At 37.3% G+C, this 17508-nt stretch overlaps 3 protein-coding genes across 5 annotated transcripts in view; 1 reads left to right on the top strand and 2 right to left on the bottom strand.

Annotated features, from left to right (window-relative positions):
* Positions 1 to 2501: 2501 nt before the first annotated feature.
* LOC127968386 (prolyl 3-hydroxylase 1-like) lies at positions 2502 to 12046 on the bottom strand. Of its 2 annotated transcripts, none has more exons than XM_052569572.1 (15): positions 11321 to 12046; positions 10447 to 10599; positions 10118 to 10307; positions 9839 to 9970; positions 8988 to 9127; positions 8771 to 8860; positions 8636 to 8688; positions 8430 to 8551; positions 8195 to 8352; positions 8002 to 8094; positions 7257 to 7395; positions 7067 to 7157; positions 6908 to 6983; positions 6492 to 6632; positions 2502 to 3194 (listed from the first exon to the last, which is right to left on the bottom strand). In XM_052569572.1, the coding sequence occupies exons 1-15, from the start codon at positions 11774 to 11776 to the stop codon at positions 2715 to 2717; spliced, it is 2514 nt and encodes an 837-aa protein (XP_052425532.1). In that variant the 5' UTR covers positions 11777 to 12046; the 3' UTR covers positions 2502 to 2714. The 2 variants fall into 2 exon arrangements, with proteins under 2 accessions (XP_052425532.1, XP_052425531.1); XM_052569571.1 differs by having other exon boundaries at positions 7067 to 7160; positions 11321 to 12041.
* Positions 12047 to 13043: 997 nt separating this feature from the next.
* On the top strand, positions 13044 to 15728 carry LOC127968387 (uncharacterized protein C1orf50 homolog). 2 transcript variants are annotated; one of them, XM_052569573.1, is made up of 5 exons: positions 13044 to 13208; positions 13998 to 14113; positions 14213 to 14299; positions 14867 to 14998; positions 15241 to 15728. In XM_052569573.1, the coding sequence occupies exons 1-5, from the start codon at positions 13160 to 13162 to the stop codon at positions 15424 to 15426; spliced, it is 570 nt and encodes a 189-aa protein (XP_052425533.1). In that variant the 5' UTR covers positions 13044 to 13159; the 3' UTR covers positions 15427 to 15728. The 2 variants fall into 2 exon arrangements, with proteins under 2 accessions (XP_052425533.1, XP_052425534.1); XM_052569574.1 differs by having other exon boundaries at positions 13088 to 13228; positions 15241 to 15524.
* LOC127968385 (AP-5 complex subunit beta-1-like) overlaps positions 15108 to 17508 on the bottom strand; it is a 5448-nt gene continuing 3047 nt past the window's right edge. The window contains exon 3 of the mRNA XM_052569570.1: positions 15108 to 17508. This exon is cut by the window's right edge and continues 1111 nt beyond it. Within this exon, the coding sequence (XP_052425530.1) occupies positions 15956 to 17508 (1553 nt within the window). The 3' untranslated portion in view covers positions 15108 to 15955.

Genomic DNA, 17508 nt, shown 5'->3' with positions numbered 1-17508 from the left:
TAAGTGCAACATGAACACTTACATTTTAAAGCTGAAACAACTATCTTTTTTTTATTCTAATGTTTAATTTTAACTAATATTACCATGTATTTACAAAGAAACAAGGCATTATATTTTGAAGTAGAAAGACTGAAACTATTTTCTTACTCCAATTATAAGTTTAACTATGAAAAATCATGTTTTCCAGTAAACACCGGTGTTACTGACATCTAAAAGGAAATTAAACCATGTTTTTGTTGACAATTTATTTCTAGGACACCCTTGTTAATGTTAGAATATATAAACTAAAGTTTAATACTGTGTTTAAATATTCTTTCCAGCCAGTGTAACTAGGCTTGTTGAGCAACATTTTGACTGTAAGAGTCATTGTCCTCATCAGTCCCTGGCATTCTGCTCATGGCTAGTTCTGCCCACTCCTCAGCAGTGGGAGGTACACAAGAGGAACTGTTTGTGCCGCTAACAAGGGGAGGTAAAGACACATGAGGGGTCTCATTGCAGCTGCCACAGGTCACCTTTCACGTTCACCTCTACTATTCAACTGCCAACACGCTCCAGGTGGACTATTCAATGCCTCTATGCAAGCTGTGGGCTAATAAGTAAGAGCAAAACACATCAGAATGAACTGAAACAGTTGCTCTTATGCTGTAAAACTTTATAAAACAAATAACCCAGAGAATATGGAGTAAAAGCGTATCATTTCCTTAAATGATCATGAGTAAACCACCAAAACAATGGGGCTTAATTTGCAAGACAATTCCTTAAATGTGGATATTATTTAGTTAGCATGGAAGTTAGCATATAGCATGGAAAGCTAAGTATGCAAAACAGCCATTGTTATTTGTGCAAAAAAACAAGGGCATACTCACCATTAGTTTAACGAGATTTGATGCATGCTATTACAAATAGCAATTAATAGGGTAATTCTAGGAAATAATTTGGAGTCAAGCTCATCAATATTTTTAGTGTTTTCCCCAAAGATAAAGGTTGTCAGTGTGAAATGCTAAAATCTAAACGCTAGAAGGTCATTTTGTTGGCTTTAAGCAGTTCTTCATGGATACTGTCAAAACTAACTTGACGATGGACTCCTAGTCATTTATTATTTTATTCAATATTGTATCCCTAATATTGCTATTGTGGTTATTTTTGTCAAATCTCTTGCAGCAGGAGTCAATATAACATTAATGTTTTTAATTTAGACTTGTGTTAGATACAAAAAGTTGCATTTTTGATGTATGGCTTGTTTAATCATATATGATAATTACGCAGTTAAATAGCTAGCCTGACGATGTTTGAATAAGAGAAAAATCCACAGCATGATTACTGGAGTGACTATGATGTCCTTCCAAGATTTTTTCCCCCCCTATTAAATTAATAAAAAGACTCAGAATAATCTATTTGCAGCAGTGAATGACTTTGTCAAGCAGAAGGAAGAGAAGACTCTTTCAGGAGTAATTGTGGGTTTCCTAAAGACTGCCTTGAATATAACTGGCAATCCAGTTGTCCAGAAAATTGCACTGGGTGGACCAGACATGAAGAAGAACAAACAAAATACTTAAAATAGAGGAAAAAATGAAAGAAATAACCATTGTGAAATAGCAGTTGTGTCATTTTAGAATGACTATTTTATATAAGAATGCCTCAAACAACTACAGCTTGTGTTGCTGGGAAAAACGTAGGCTACTTAAGAGACATTTCTGGAAGTGCATGAAACATACACTCAGCTCCATGCTGCCACCTCGTGCAGTGTTACAGTAGTGCATATTGATGAACTAACTTGAGTTTGATAAATCACTTTCATATTCTATTTAGACAACATGATTTATGGATGAGTAAGCCAACAATTGTTGTTTAAAAAAAAAAATATGGTTTCTGCTGCTCTACTTGTGCTTTGGACATGAACAACAGGTTTGCTGTTTGCTGACAACAGGAGTGTTTTTAGTTTTTGACTTCCTTTTTTTGGGGCGGGAGGAAGACAAATTACATTTAAGAAGGGACAAGAGCAATATCTAAGTAACCTTTTGCACCCCATGGCATCCCACAACATCTCAGCATTGTGCCTTTGAGTTATAATTTAAAAAGATGTCTCTTTTATTCAGTAACTATTGTGGGAATGCAAAGTGTTGTGGGGCATCCGTGGCCTAATGTTTAGAGATATGGATTGCAACCCCAGGGTTGCAGGTTTGAGTCTCAGTGCCGGCAAGAATTGTAGGTGGGGGGAGCGAATGAACAGCCCTCTCTTCCACCCTCAATACCCATGGTAGGCACTGAACCCCCAATTGCTCCCCTGGGTGCTGGAGTAAATAACTGCCCACTGCTCCGGGTGTGTGTTCATGGTGTGTGTTTCCTAATCATTGCTGTGTGTGTGCACTTGGATGGGTTAAATGCAGAGCACCAATTGTGAGTATGGGTTACCATATTTGGCAAATGTCACGACAAAGTGGCAAATGTAATCTCTGAAAGCTGCCATAATCTTTCAGGGAGTATGAAATGTGAATGCTGTATTTTGGTTCCTGAGACAAAAAAAAATATTTAATTATAATTCAGGTAAAAGAGAATATACAACAGTCAACTTGATTGTCAAGTGTGCACTTCAAATTCATTAGTTTTTTTAAATACAAACAAAAACACAAACCCATCAGTACTCCTCCATCAATGATTAAAACAAAAGAAAAGAAAAACTCAGAATAAATCACAGAACCTCTTTTGCATGACGCTCATAACTCATCCTTGTGGTTTTCAGCTGTAGAGTCTTTTGGTTCTGTGCTCTTTGGCTCTGCAGTATTTTTAACAGTTGCTTTGCCTGATTTCTTCTTTTCATCTGATGTTACAGGTTTTGTCTTAGCTGTTTTTGATTTCTTTTTCTCTGCTGAAGTGGTTTTTGTTTTGTCTGACACTTTACTTTTTGTTTTGTCTGCTTTGGCTTTTGTTTGGGTTTTTGTTTTCTTTTTAGATGCTTTTGCATTAGGTTTTTCACTTTTTATCACCACTTTGCTGTCAGTTTTGTTTTCCTCCGTAGCTTTGCTGGGATTTTCTGTAGATGTGCTTGACTTTATTGTCTCTTCTTCTGTTGTTTTAGCAGAAACTGTTTCTTCATGTTCAGAGGATTTCGTGTTACTGTCCATTTCTGTTTTCTGGAGATCAGCTTCAACTGAGCTGGAAAGCTTTTTCAGAAGTTCTTCGACTTCTAAACGCTCCTGTGGACACAATAAAACAAGGTTAGACAAAAGAGGGAACTATTAACAATTATGTCTTAAGACAAAACAGGCCTGTGCTATTTTTGTATTATTTATATCTTCATGTGTTGGATAAAAGCAACACATACATCAGAATGTTATTCATTGACTTCAGTTCTTCAATTAATATTGTTATCCCTTTCAAACGGATCTCCAAGCTCACTGATCTTGAAATCAGACCCTCTCTCTCTAACAGGACACCGGACTTTCTCACTAACAGATCACACAGTCTGTTAGGCTTGACTGACACAACTCCTCCAAACTCATTTTAAACACTGGTGTTCCACAGGGCTGTGTGCTAAGCCCAATCCTGTATTCCCTCTTCACCTACGACTGCAAACTTGTACATGGCTCTAACTCTATAATCAAGTTTGCAGATGACACCACAGTGGTAGGCCTACAGGGAAGAGTTTTAGCACCTGGTAGGGTGGTGTGCCAACAACAATAGGCAAACTGTCGGGCCAAAAGCGGGCATGCTAGTGCGTGCCAAGGCCAGTCGTGTTTCCACTTTAACTTCCGGTGCTTGATCGTGCCTCGTCGGTGCTTCCTCAGTGCCAACGGCCAGGGTTTTTTGGCCGACAAAAACCTTGGGCCAAAGTGGGCCAGCTGGAGCTAGAGGAGTGTTTATGAACAAAGGCGGAGTTTCTCTGCGTCTGGAGAGCGTCAGCGCCGTGGATAATTTCATAAAGCTAACAGCTATAACACCAGCATTAAAGACTTTTTTTTTGTAAAAATTGAGATCAAAACTAACTTTCAGTAAGCAGCGAGTGTTTGAAATAACTTGATCCGATGTGGATTATAATCACCATACAAGGCAGAAATATTTAGAAGCGATGCAATATGCATGCTAGGCATTAATGTTACTATAGTAAACATGGTAAATGCTACTACTTGAAGAAATCAGATGTCAGCTTCTTATTCTCTGTCACAATTGTGTATTTATTTAGTAACATATTTTATCTGTCATAAATCTCATCTGGAGAGTTTTGCGCCGCATAAGTCATACAAATATAGGCTAATAATGTTTACTGCAGCATACCCCAAGAAAATTTTAGTTTTCCTGTTTAAATCTACAGTAATTCTTATTTTATCGCTTTATTTTACCATTCACAGAACATCACTGATCACTGTAGTCATACTTGTGTAAGATTTACAGAACCTCAGACATGTTGATCATCTGAGATACACTCAGACACTTTGATAAACTGTAAAGCTGATGGCATTTGTCTGGATCAGAGGAGGGCCACAGTCTGAAAAGACAAATAACCCTTGCGAGAATCAACGTCTGAACATTGTCTAACAAGCCTCACATCCTCATTCAAGACAACAAACCCAACTGAGAGAGAGAAGTTTCACACCTAATGAATGGTTACACTACAGAGATCACCGAAACCACTATTCTTAATCAGAGTTTATAACAATGCAACTGTTCATGTTTTTAATGTAAATTGAAAAAACTTTGTGTGTCTGGTAAAAGGTCTCATTCTCTAAACAATAGGACAACCAGCCATCAAGATTGGAACATACTGAAAACAGACTACCCCCTATGTCTTTCATGCAAATTACCTTCTGTCCCAAAAGGTGATAACTCTACTTGACCGATGCAAATTCTATTTGTTAGTCTCAGTCTCCATTTTGGGGGATGTTTATCTTGGTCAGAGCACTTAAGGAAATCTTGCAAGAAGATCAGGGTGATTCTGTAGTCAGAAGCCCATAGCGTAAAGAGTCCACACACTCTATGTCATTTCTCTTTCTAAAGTCAGGTATGAATCTTACTCTTAGATTCAAATTTGAGAATTGGATGTAGAGTTCAACTGATGTATCGGTTTTGCCGATTAATCGGCACAGATAGTTGATTGGTGGAACAACTGGTTATCTGCAAAAATCCATGCCGATAGTTTTCAAGGTTGTGTCCATTGCTGGAGCACCTAGGAGGGTCTGATTTCATTATACAGTGCAAGAGCGGCCTCTAGTGGTTGAAATCACTGACAGCATGTGCTATTTGTTTAGACACGTGATGCTGCACATTGAACAGAGCGAACCCCATTCACATAGTTTTCCATTAAATTAATTGCCCCGAATCATTGTTAATGTACATAATGAATTGTATATTGAGCATTTTCATCAAAACATTTGTTTTCTGTGGCTCTAATAAAGTATGTATGCTTCATTTATAGAGCTTTTATATAGATCTTTTCATTTGCTCCATTTTTTAAACACTGAACTTCAAACTTATCTATGCCTCATTGTTCATTCTTGAAGTAAACTTGTGTCTGTTTGGTAATTAAATAAACTGTTTTAGGACGCTGCTCGAGTTGAAGGCAACACATCTTGAAGTGTGTGTGTGTGATACCAATGAGATTACCTAGACTCAGTGCGGCTCTTTTATTTTGATTAGATAATCATTAAGTGTTCAAGAATAGAAACAAAGTGTGAGAATATACATTGCGCTTGTATAACGGCAATGCTATGTCCTTTGTGTATATATTTACACTATTTTAGTTTTTGTTCAGTATCCATTTTAAAAACTATCGATTAATTAATCGGTATCGGCCAGTGCGGTCCAACCTAGATATCGGTATCGGCAAAATCCACCATCGGTTGACATCTAATTGGATGTCTTGTATTGATTTGATATCTTTGAAATTTTTGGCTATGTAATTGACATAATACATACTTGCCTGACTGATAATAAATTGTTACATTTGAATTTATTCTAACTTACTCTGAGAATATTTACTCTAATTAATTGTTAAGTCTATAAAACCGCAGATCTGCGCTCAGGTTTGCAATAGACTAAAATGATGTTTCAGAGCTCTGGCTAACACATTGGCTTTAGTTATGTATACTTAGACTGTAGAGGCTATTGGGTTTTTACAGTTTAGAGCAACACTGTGTTGTTGACCAACCTAAATTCGGATCAGCCTCAACCTCTGGTTACTGTAATATGAATCTAAGTGTACTGTTCTAAGTGCATGATCATATAAAGTTACTTAGAAGAAGTTAAGTTGGTCAACTTGGTTCTATAGTAATGGTCATGACCTCTGATTTGATATAGTCTTACCTTATTAAGTGTTTACAGATTTATGGGGACTAATAAAAGTATTATAGAATGAGCTGTTGTAGAAGTACCGTGAAGTATTGCACAAGCCGTCCAGAGTATTAGTTAATCGCCTCTGTCCAATGACCAAGATTGACGAGTTTGTTATCCACCATTGGATACCTTCCTTGTGCCTATTGCGTGGACCTTACACTTGCCTTCTCACTGTGATGAGGATCCAGAGTGAACTGAAGCACTACAGCACACCTCTGGCCTTTGGTTACTGCGGTCACTCCATGAAGGTTCTCTGGTCCAGCTCTGTATCCCACGACTCTACCACACCGAGGCTTCACCACTGCCTGACGAGACAGTAGAGTGAAATTATATCTGTTTTAGAAAATTCATGCCACAACAACACAATTAATAGAACATGCTGCCACATGGACACAGACCAAGTCTAAAATGAAGCTACTTTGAAACTAGTTTTTCAAGCAACAGTATACTCTAAATAACACATAATTTACACTATAAAGATTACAAGTCACATAAATAGTGTCAATGATTGTACTTAGTTATTCCTCTACACAGCTCACTAGTTTGAGTAAAAGTAATATGAAACATTTAGAAATCTTACAGAGACACTTTTGGCATCTGACTCAGTGAAGATAAAATCTCCCCCTTCGAAGTCATCATTGAGGTACAAAATGGCACTACAAAGCAAAACAGAATACATTAGTGAAAACACTATAAACTAAATAACCATGATGCTTCACTGTTTCCTCAAGCAGCAAACCTGTAGCCTTGATCGCTGTATGCCGACAGCTCTTTGACACAACTGTTGAGCTCTGAGATAAGCAGACAGTCTGTGCGCTCTTCCTGTTTCTCTGCTATGAAAGAGACCAACACATACTTGCTTAATAACTATATAGGTCTGTGTTCAAGATGCAAAAATAATACAGATTTTTCTAAACAAGCCAATTTACCGATGGCAGATCGGCAGACCAGGTTTGAACTGGACAAATACAGGGGTGATTCCAGAACAAAGTAGGATTCCAGAACGTTACGAATCTTCTCGCTGAGGTCAGAAAACAATCGTGCACTCATCAAGGGAACCAGACCCTCCTGAACAAGATTTGAGGAAAAATGAAACTGATGAATTATACAATGTACTGTACCTGTATGAAAGTCAAAGAACAAATAGTATCACTCTTGTATGTGCAATACAAAGTCTTCAACATCTAAATCAGCCTAATACATCAGGCATTACTGTTTTTTTTTTTCTAATTAACTTAAAAAAATAAAACTTCCAATACACTGTATCCACAGCAATGCCATAAAAGAACCATTTTGTTTATCCAAAGAAGCTTGTATTGAACAGTTCTTAAAACAACTTTTTTTTTTTTAAGGTGTAAAGAACATTTAAAAAAATCCAATTACCTTTTATTGACTATAAAGAATCTTTTGTAGAATCATGGAACCACAGATGCCAATTAAGATTTTGTTCAGCGGTTTGGGGTCAGCAAGATTTGTTTTTAAAGTAATTAATACTTTTATTCAGCATTGATGCACACAGGAATATGAATAATAGTGTAGCTACCAAGCCCAACAAAAACAAACTAAATGACTGACAAAGTGTTGCATGTTGCTCTAATATGGTGCAAATATTAGTTTCATGAATTCATTGAATTCAATGGGATTTTAAAAACCCTTTAGTAAAGTAGGTCTCACCTGCAGGGCTTTGAGAATCGAAATATCCTGAAACATCTCACTCACTGAATGAGGGGAGAGAGTTGCTTTAAAACCCCTTTGAATAGCTTCTGTCTGTGAGATTCAAGTAATAAAAGAGAGAAATCTTTAGTTGACTGAGGAAAACACCGTTTTGTTCACTCTTTTGGGAAACAGAATGCAATGAGAAACATACACGGGAGAGGCGCTGAAGTTCCTGGCACTCATCGGATGTGGTTACGCCATCCAGGACGACCCTCTGTGAGCCGTTCAGGGCTGAGGGTGTCAAGGTTATCGCGATGTCATCAAACGGACGTTTGTTAGCAGTTTCTGGAGTAGAGACTGGATTGATATCTGAAAAACACCAATTGGAAGACAGTCACGTGACTTGTCTTTCCCTACACAAATGTTGAATCTAATTTAAATCTTACCGTCTTTCACAAACATGGCCAGGTCTGATGATTCTTTACTCTTTTCTTCCACAAGCGTCTCGATCTCTTTCATCAGGTTACTGATCTCCTCTGTAATCCTCGCGGCTGTTTCTTTGTCTGTTCTGCATGCACAAGAGGAAACCAATGTCCGGTCAGTTGAACTTCCATGTTAAAATGATAAGATGCAACAACAAAGGTATACTTACTTTTGTTTGTCTCTTAGTTTCTTGGGCATGATGTCCTCAGGGGTCCATGTGTCCTACAACAGAATGAGATTTCGTTATAATTGTAATTGTAATTGATCACAAATATGAGAAGCACAGCACTGGATGCACACTTACTGGATCAACAAAGGTTTTACCAAACATCTCATAGCCAAAGTAAAGAAGCTCTTTTTCCAGCAAAGATCTCTTAATATGGTGCTTAACAACCTGCAACAGGACAAAAAAAAAGACGTTTTGTAAAAAATGAATCTGAAGTTGTTAATAACTGATATTACAAATCTATGTGATGAGATCAAAAGCATGCGTGTGCATCAGTGGCATGTGCACACGGCACCTCTCTGGCTGTAATGTCGATGGCCTTGTCTTCTCCCAGAACAGCGGAGTAGTATGCTAGGTTCTGAGCCATGACTGCATCCTCAGGGTGGAAGAGCAGGTATGTTTTAGCACACTCAATGGCCTGCTCGTATTTCTCACCTGGGAGAGAAATAGATTAAAGTTTTAAAAATGAAAATAATGCATTTCAAACATTCTGCAATGCACAAAAACCTAACTTTATTAGCAACACAACAATGTATCATACTGCTATGCAAACTATCAAAGAGGTTATATATACTCGCATAAAATGCATTAATGATTAATGCTAAATCTGGCAGTGTTATTTTAAAATTATTTATATACCACAAGTGTATTTTTTATATTTCAAAATAACTTTTTATACTTTTTAAAAGTTATATTAATTCTTTACTTTTAGTACTTCTGCTTATTTTAGTTAGTTGGAAAGTCAAGATTTCTAATTTATTTTTATTTTTCAAATACAATGTTTAAGCTTGGTTTAATCTGAAATGCTCTTTGATTACAGAATTGTTTTAGTTACTGAAACCAGCTATTATATTATAGTTCATGAAAATTACAACCATTAAAATAGTTGTTATTATGTATAATTAAATAAATGTTAAGTTATAAATGTTAACTGAAATAACTTTTTTTTAAGTAAACACATTTTATTTCAGCTAGTTTCCAAGGCAACATTTATCATATTCAATTTCTTTAAATTGATGTAGCTACTAAAACAATATAAATAAAGCTAACAATACATAAAACAATATTGGTTTTGGTTTTAGTTAACAATAACAACTCTAAAATCTGGTACTGAATATGATTCTGCTGATAAAGAGAACATCATACTGTTATAATATGAAAACTGAAGGTAGTTAAAATGCGATGGGAGGAAATCTTCAAAAGGCTTCTCTCTTCCAGCGGTGGATGCCAGATCCACAGCGCAGTGCTGCTTGCAGTTCAGAGCATGAAGGTAATGATCTGTGATCAAAGCAAATTTAGACATGACTAACTCTGAAAATCCATATTTCTGAAACATTTAGTGTATCAAGAAGAAGTGAATTTAAGAGGATTTAAGAGAATCTGCTGTTGTTAAGTCAAAATCAAAAGCATCCCAATACCACATGCCTGTCATAGACTGGAAGAGATCGGCGCTGTACTCCATGTAGTTGTAACCGTCATAATTGAACGATCCCTCGCAGAGAACGCTGCATTCTTCATAAGCGGTGAAATATTCTTCGACAGCGGCCTCAAAGTGCTCGATGGCTGGGGCAAAATCTTCTGCACTGTAATGAATCTTGCCCTCTAAAAATTCAGCCTGAAAATCAGCAATTATATTTCAGCATTCAATAAACATTCTATCTATCTATCTATCTATCTATCTATCTATCTATCTATCTATCTATCTATCTATCTATCTATCTAGGGATATTCATATGAATAAACATTGCTCGTACCATGTGCGGTCTCTCCTCCAGGTCCTTGAAATCCGTCTCTTGCACCCCAGCCATCATCCTGTAGTACTCCAAATTCTGTTTCATCTCTACGTGGTCGGGGTTTGCCATGAAAAATGTATTCGCTGCTGCCACTGCCTTGTCAAGCTTGTTTATCTGTAAGAACAAAGAGAACCAAAAATATTCCGATATCAGTTAGAAAACACTCATGCTTTCCAAGTTTTGCTTCAGAGACAAAACTGTTCCTACAACATAGCTAAACTTTACTGTATTTTGGATCAAATAAAAGCCTTGTGATATTTTTTAAATATATATTTTATTTATTTATATATCACATACTATATAATGGTGCTGTCATTAAAGTAGTGCTGTTGAAATTCATGATGACTGCTGTTCAACAGCTCATTCAAATTATGCTGATAATATAATACAGTATGAAAAAAAAGAAAGAAAGCTTTTTCATTTAAACCTGGTGGTCTGAGGCTGATGCACCAGACTGTATATCTCATTTAAACCACCATTTTAGGCCGTGATATTTTAAGAGCCTCTCATAGCAGTTCTGGAAGCATCTTAAACTCTGCAAGGCTCCACCTAAAGACGTGGCACAGTGATGTGAGTTTTGGGGGGGTTGGGGAAACGTGGAAGAACTTCTCAGACTGTTAACCATTCAGTGACATCTACATAAATGTTATGTCAAAATGCACTTCTGCTCTGATGCACATTTATGCACTGACAGAATGCACATGATAACAAGCTAGTATTTGTTTACAAAAAGCTTCTTCTAACTAGATTTCTTTTAGACAAATGCACAGATTGGTCCCCATTTTCCCCGTTTTTATAACACGTTTCTCATGCATTTTGCAAGCCTCTTGTTTACCTTAAAGTAAGCCACTTGCAGGTAATTGTAAGGCGACCTTTTCTTGAACTCCAGCTCTATAGCCTCACTGACTTTATGAAGTGTCGGTGGTCCCAGTTTCTCGCTTTCACATGCATTCACACAATCGGCCCGTTGGAGAATCCTCTGGAAGAACGCTAAATCCTCCACGGGCCCGGTTCCTGGGATCGGGACACCCACACCTGGGAATGGATCCCCGAAAGCGGTGTGATTCGCGCAGGATACGCGGCAGTGCGTCTGGATTTTACGCAGCGCTGCTTTATTCCGCAAAGCTCTTTCCATGTTCAGGATCACAGCCAACCAGTCCTGCTTATAATACGCCTCCACCGCATTATCAAAAAGCAGATCGTATGGCTCGAATATCCCATGGCTTTGAGTGTCACACACGGTGAAATGGACAGTGAAGAGGACTGAGATCAGGGACAGGGATATCCACATCTTGAAAACTGTAGGCCTGTGAGGTAGAACTCGGTTTTGGAGAATCTCTGGAAGTCTTTGGAGAGGGTGGAGCTCCAGGACTGTGTTAAAGCCTGCCCTGTGTAAGAACTGAGCAATTTAGGGCAACTGTGTGAATCTGGGTCTAGTCACAAATAACAAATAGCAAAGACTGGAGTGACACATTCTAAACTGAAACTATAAACATACAATCTGGGAGACCTGAGAAAGAATACTCGCACTTAAAAAAACGGAATTTCATTTATTTTGAGTTAAGTAATCGAATGTGAGTGAAGTCTATTTGTATTTTTACATTTCAGCTAACACCTTTTTTATGGTCTAACTTTTAAGTCACTAAGAAGCATAGTTTAACACATCAGCACTTTGTGTACCTTCACTCTCACAGTTATAGTCTACATACAATGCAGTGTTCTTTATAGCATAATTTAATGGAATAGTCTTTATTTTTCGAGTTAGTTTAAAATTCAGTTTTACAATAAACATATAAATAAGTGTATCTGTAGCTCAAGTGGTAGAGCATTGCGTAAGCAGCGCAAGGTTGTGGGTTCGATTCCCAGGGAGCACGTTAGGTAAAAAAATGTTAGCCTAAATGCAATGTGAGTCGCTTTTACTGCTAAATGCATAAATGTAAATAAAATATAATTGTAGTCACAGACCACCTGGCATTCTATAAAACTTCTTTAACGAAGTTGCTTTAAAGTTTTACTAAAATTAAATTAAAATTCACAGCCCTTTTTTCGGTTAGAAAAAAAAAATAGCCTATATACCAAGCATAATACTTTTCCGCGCAGTGTTATGGGAAAAAAAAAACTTATAACTCAGGGTAAAAGTGTTTAAAGAATAAAAAATAAGGCTGTAAAAACTGAGAAACATCTAGCATAGTTCAGGTAATATGAAGGGAACGTCCAAAAGAGCAAAACAAGTGATACACTTGTACAGACTTGCAAGTTTTCGTTTTATAATTTTAAACTTAGGTCTTTCATAACTGATGAAAACTCACGTTACAACATTATCAGCAGTTTACATAACAGTACATAATGATTTAAGCGAAGGCTACCGCTTAACATGCACGGTTGCTTTGCATTTTAATAATCGATATATTAAATATAAATTTGCCTTCTAATATTCAAAATTATTATCCTAGAAACACATGCTAAAGTTTGAACCCCCATTAAATATGTGTAGAAATTATTAGATTCAAAATTATAGGTATTTCTACAAGGGCAACTATCACGGCTACTACTCGATGCAGGGAAGTCGGTAGGCCCCCAGAAACGCCTCCTTCGTTTTGTGCTAGACTCATGAGACGCTGGTGAGAAGAGTCTCATATTAATGTGCTGATCGGGACAGATATCTACTTACAGAATGGATAAAACTGTCAGTTTACCACAACAACCGAACAAAACCTCCACGGGTAAGACAATGCTTTCAATGGTAAACTCACTAATTTCTTTTCTTTCTAGTTTAAGTTAAGTTCATTTTAAGCGGTTGCCCGTTTTATAACCAGTTTGAATCGGTCGAGTTAACAGTTAATCATTCCTGCGCACTATAGTTCTGTTTAAACGGTAACGTTCGTGTTTTGGATGTTTAAGCTATAAAGTATTATCAGTGACAAACAAAATATATCCTTTTTATAAGTTGACAGAACTTTCATAATGTTATGAAAATGTTCTTTTTTCAAACGATTCATCGCATCCAAAATAGGTTTGTTTACATAATGTGTCTGTACTGTGTATATTTATAAATACACAAACATGCATGCATATATTTAATATTTTTTTATATTAAATATGTATATATAATATAATTTATATGCATATAAATGCACGTTAATGCATGTAATTATTTTCAAAATGTATTCTGTATGTGTGTGTCTTATACATTATAAATATTCACAGTACACACTATGTAAACAAATTTTTTTATTTTGGATGCAATTAATCTTTTGACAGCACTGTATATATATGTAACAGCTGTGGTCTTTGTGTTAATGAAGTTCAGACACCTCATTGTCTGAGATAGTTCTGTGTTCCACATCCGGGAAGTGGTGGCTTAGTGCTTAGAGAGTTTGACTCCTAACCCTAGGGTTGTGGGTTTGAATCTCGGGCCGGCAATATCATGACTTAACATGTTATATTAACATTTCATTAACATTAACATGGATTCAACTGGATTTTACATGTCAGAACTGTTAATATTATAGTAACCTTGGTGGAGACCAGCAGTAACCCGAGTGGAATGGCACTGGTGAGTCCCTACCAGACTAACCGGGTTGGAGATCCTATGGATATAGTTGCTTTGGCACAGCAAGTACAGAAGGTTGGTGATACTTTAGCTCTTCATCACTTTTGTTATATCAACATCATAAAAAAAGAAAGAAAAAGAAAAGTCATTGAATTATTTTTTATTTTATTTTAGGGAGATGAATTCATCAGAGCCAATGCTTGCAACAAACTTACAGTGATTGCTGACCAGATAAGGTACCTTCAGGAACAAGCAAGAAAGGTACAACTGAACTGTCAATCAATTTTATTTGTTGTTATACAGCCATAAATAGTACCATAAATGTTTCTGGACATAAGGTAAAATTATTTACCTTTTTTTTTCTCTCTATGAAAATGTACTCTCTCTCTCAGGTCATACAAGATGTAGATAAGTTTGTTTCTTCATCAGAACAGATTAGGAGAAATTGCTTTTCATCACTTGCTTACCAATGGACCCTTTGCAGTGAATGGGTGCCGTCAGAATGAGAGTCCATACAGCTGAAAAAAAAAAATCTACAAGTAATCCACACAACTCCAGTCTTGAAGCTAAAACGATCTGAATGATCGATTTCTTACAAACTTGCAGCTTTTCAGTAACTAAACACTTATTGATGGACTGGAGTCCTGTGAATTATTGTGACATTTTTATCAGCTCTTTGGACTCTGTGATGTAATGCTACATAGTCATACCATCATAGTCATAGTCAAACCTGTTCCCATAGAGTAACTAAAATCTACATATTCAATGTCCTGAGTAAATCATAAACAAATTAGTTTTTTTTTGTTTGTTTTTTTCACAAATTTAAAGGTTTTAGAGGATGCCAAGAAAGATGCTGAGCTTCACCATGCTGCCTGCAATGTTGTGAAGAAACCAGGAAACATGTATTATCTTTACCTGCGTGAATCCGGACAGCGGTACTTCTCGATTGTGTCTCCTCAGGTCAGTTGATTGCCTCATTATGAGTGCCTGGGTTTTTATCAGCTAACATGAGTGGGAAGTGAGCTCAATATGGGTTGGTGCCAACCAGTAGTGATAGTGAAACAAAACATTTACTTTATTATTGCTTTATTTATTATGTGCAATTGCAATATAAACTCTTATAGTAAAAGTCACCAGAAAACATATAATTGTGCGAATATAAAGCACAGTTTATGATATGATATGGTTTCAATCTCTTACAGGAATGGGGTCCTAGTTGTCCTCACAAGTTCCTTGGTGGATACAAACTCCAACATGATATGTCTTGGACACCACAAGAGGAAGTTGAAAAGCGGGATGCTGAAATTGGCATCATTGACAAACTGTTGAACAGACAAATTGCTCTACCAGCCTGTACAGAGCCTAACTTTGAAGGGCTTCCACAGTGAAAGGTCGCAGCTCTCTCTCGGACTGTCTTATCTGCTCATGAAGGCCACACTGTCTTAAAAGCTAAAGAAGAAACTGAATAAATTGAATTTTAAATGTGTTGCACACTGGAAAGTGGGAACTTTCCTTTGTCATTTCTACTGGACCTGTAAATGTATAATTCAATCATGCATTTAATGTGTCCTTATGGTCAGATTTTCTGTTACATTTACAATTATTTAAAATGTTACGGTCTAATTTATCTTAATTTCAGGGCTACTGATATTTTTGGGCATTTTGTTTACATTAAATCAGTTATTCAGTGCCTTAGTTGATTTTTCTTTTAATAAAGCACTACTTGCGTTACATGAAACAACATAGCATATGTGCTCATCATATATATATATATATATATATAGACACTTTATTAAACATGTTAGTCTAGAGATTTTATTATACAAAAATGAATGGTGTTATATCAAAAAATGAATTTATTTTAAAAAGTATTTGGTTAAAATTACCTATATAAATGAACAACTGCAAAGCACCCATTTAGCCATCTGTTACTGTTGACCTACAATTATCAGTAATGTTTTGGAGGTAAGAGTTCACAAAAGGTAACAGCTCCCAGTTGTCCGTTGCAATGCTGACCCGAGCGGCGTCCTCAGCCTGTGTAATTTTCAAAAGCATATGGCATTTGGGTGGAAGAAAGAACAAGACTTTCCACGATCCTTCACTTTGCTGATCTGTAATAAGGAAACCTTGAAAATGTGTCCTGATCAGATCAGCAAGCCTTTCATCTTCAAGTTTAAAACAGAACAGACTAATGGCAGATCTGTCAGGTTCCCCAGAGGCCGTGGCCTCCCAGATGCGTTCGAACACTTGTTCTCTACATTCACAGGATGAGTTTGGTGGTAAAGGCAGAGGAAGGAATATCTCAGGGAATGAGACGCTCACATCAGGCAGTCGGCTGTGCCAAGAGCGTCCGTCTTGCGTTGTAAACATGGCACTGACGCATAAACTAGTAGGGTATGGTTGAGAGGGCTTGAGCTTGACTTTGACCTCAGGTGACTTTCTATCTCTGAACACACATGGTACGTGTATGTCACTTACCTTTGCATAGTTTGAGTCTTTCAGTTCGAAATGCAGACAGATTGTAAAGACTTTATCAAATAAAGGATCGGTTTCTTTCACATGAGTCAAATTGTACCTCAAGGTGACCTCAGAGCCGAATCCAGGGGTCTGAAACTGTCCTTGATAAACCTCAAACCAATCCCTAACCTCGCTCGTTGCCTCCACTGACTCTGAAGAGCTTTCAGAAGAGCTTTGTGTGGCTTTTTCTTGAACCTTGATGAGTTGTAAAACATGCCGGTTAGTTTTGTGCAAAGTCAGGTTACTGGCGATCCCCTCGCTCTCGGCCATAATTGCAGAATGCGACCGCTCTTTGGCACGTCCTCCATCAAGACTTTTGGCAAGAACCCCCATAAGCTTTTCCCACGAAAGGTTGGTTAGCAGTGTGTAGTAGAAGCGAGCGTGATCCTTAATGTCTGTATCGTCATATTGTATTGATATGTATTGCAAAAGATCAGCCAACTCGATAAACACTTGATCAATGGAGGGGTGCTCCAAAAGATTGCGACAAACATTGAGAACTGCGTTTCCAAGTTGCCAGTTGCCTCTTTCACACAAGTTGGAGTTGATGAGGACATTAAGAAGAAGGTAAATGGTGTTTCTCTGGGTAATCTGACCCTCTTTAGCCACTCTTTTCAAGACTTTCATGTGCCAACTCAAATTATGAATCGTCAACTGCAATGGAGGCATTTCTATAATGCATTTCTGAAGCCCTCTTAGCAACTTGACCGACCAGACTGGGTCATCCAGATGCTCCTGGATGCGATCTGCAAGGCCAATCAAATTCGGTGCGAGTCGCGAATGTCTGGAATACATGTTGCATAATTTGTCAATTATCTTCTTAGAGAGTTCTTCCATGCCACTGAAGTAAATGAGAAAAATAAACAGCGCTCTGAAAGAGGTCACCACTACTTCTCTGCTACCATCATTGTCAACGATTTTCAAAAGGGCCATTATGTGATCAATCAGGAAGC

Source organism: Carassius gibelio, chromosome B11 (genome assembly GCF_023724105.1).
Source record: "Carassius gibelio isolate Cgi1373 ecotype wild population from Czech Republic chromosome B11, carGib1.2-hapl.c, whole genome shotgun sequence".
Lineage (NCBI taxonomy): Eukaryota > Metazoa > Chordata > Actinopteri > Cypriniformes > Cyprinidae > Carassius > Carassius gibelio.
The sequence above is the reverse complement of the archived record's forward strand: the minus strand, read 5'-3'. Positions and strand labels throughout refer to the sequence as shown.

Coding starts and splice junctions, on each gene's coding strand:
- LOC127968387 (XM_052569573.1), top strand. CDS start 13,160: ATGGATAAAACTGTCAGTTTACCACAACAACCGAACAAAACCTCCACG. Junction 14,300..14,866: donor TTCAGGAACAAGCAAGAAAG/GTACAACTGAAC, acceptor ACAAATTTAAAG/GTTTTAGAGGATGCCAAGAA. Junction 14,999..15,240: donor TCTCGATTGTGTCTCCTCAG/GTCAGTTGATTG, acceptor AATCTCTTACAG/GAATGGGGTCCTAGTTGTCC.
- LOC127968386 (XM_052569571.1), bottom strand. CDS start 11,776: ATGTGGATATCCCTGTCCCTGATCTCAGTCCTCTTCACTGTCCATTTC. Junction 8,353..8,429: donor GGCCATGTTTGTGAAAGACG/GTAAGATTTAAA, acceptor GGTGTTTTTCAG/ATATCAATCCAGTCTCTACT. Junction 7,396..8,001: donor CGATTCTCAAAGCCCTGCAG/GTGAGACCTACT, acceptor AATCTTGTTCAG/GAGGGTCTGGTTCCCTTGAT.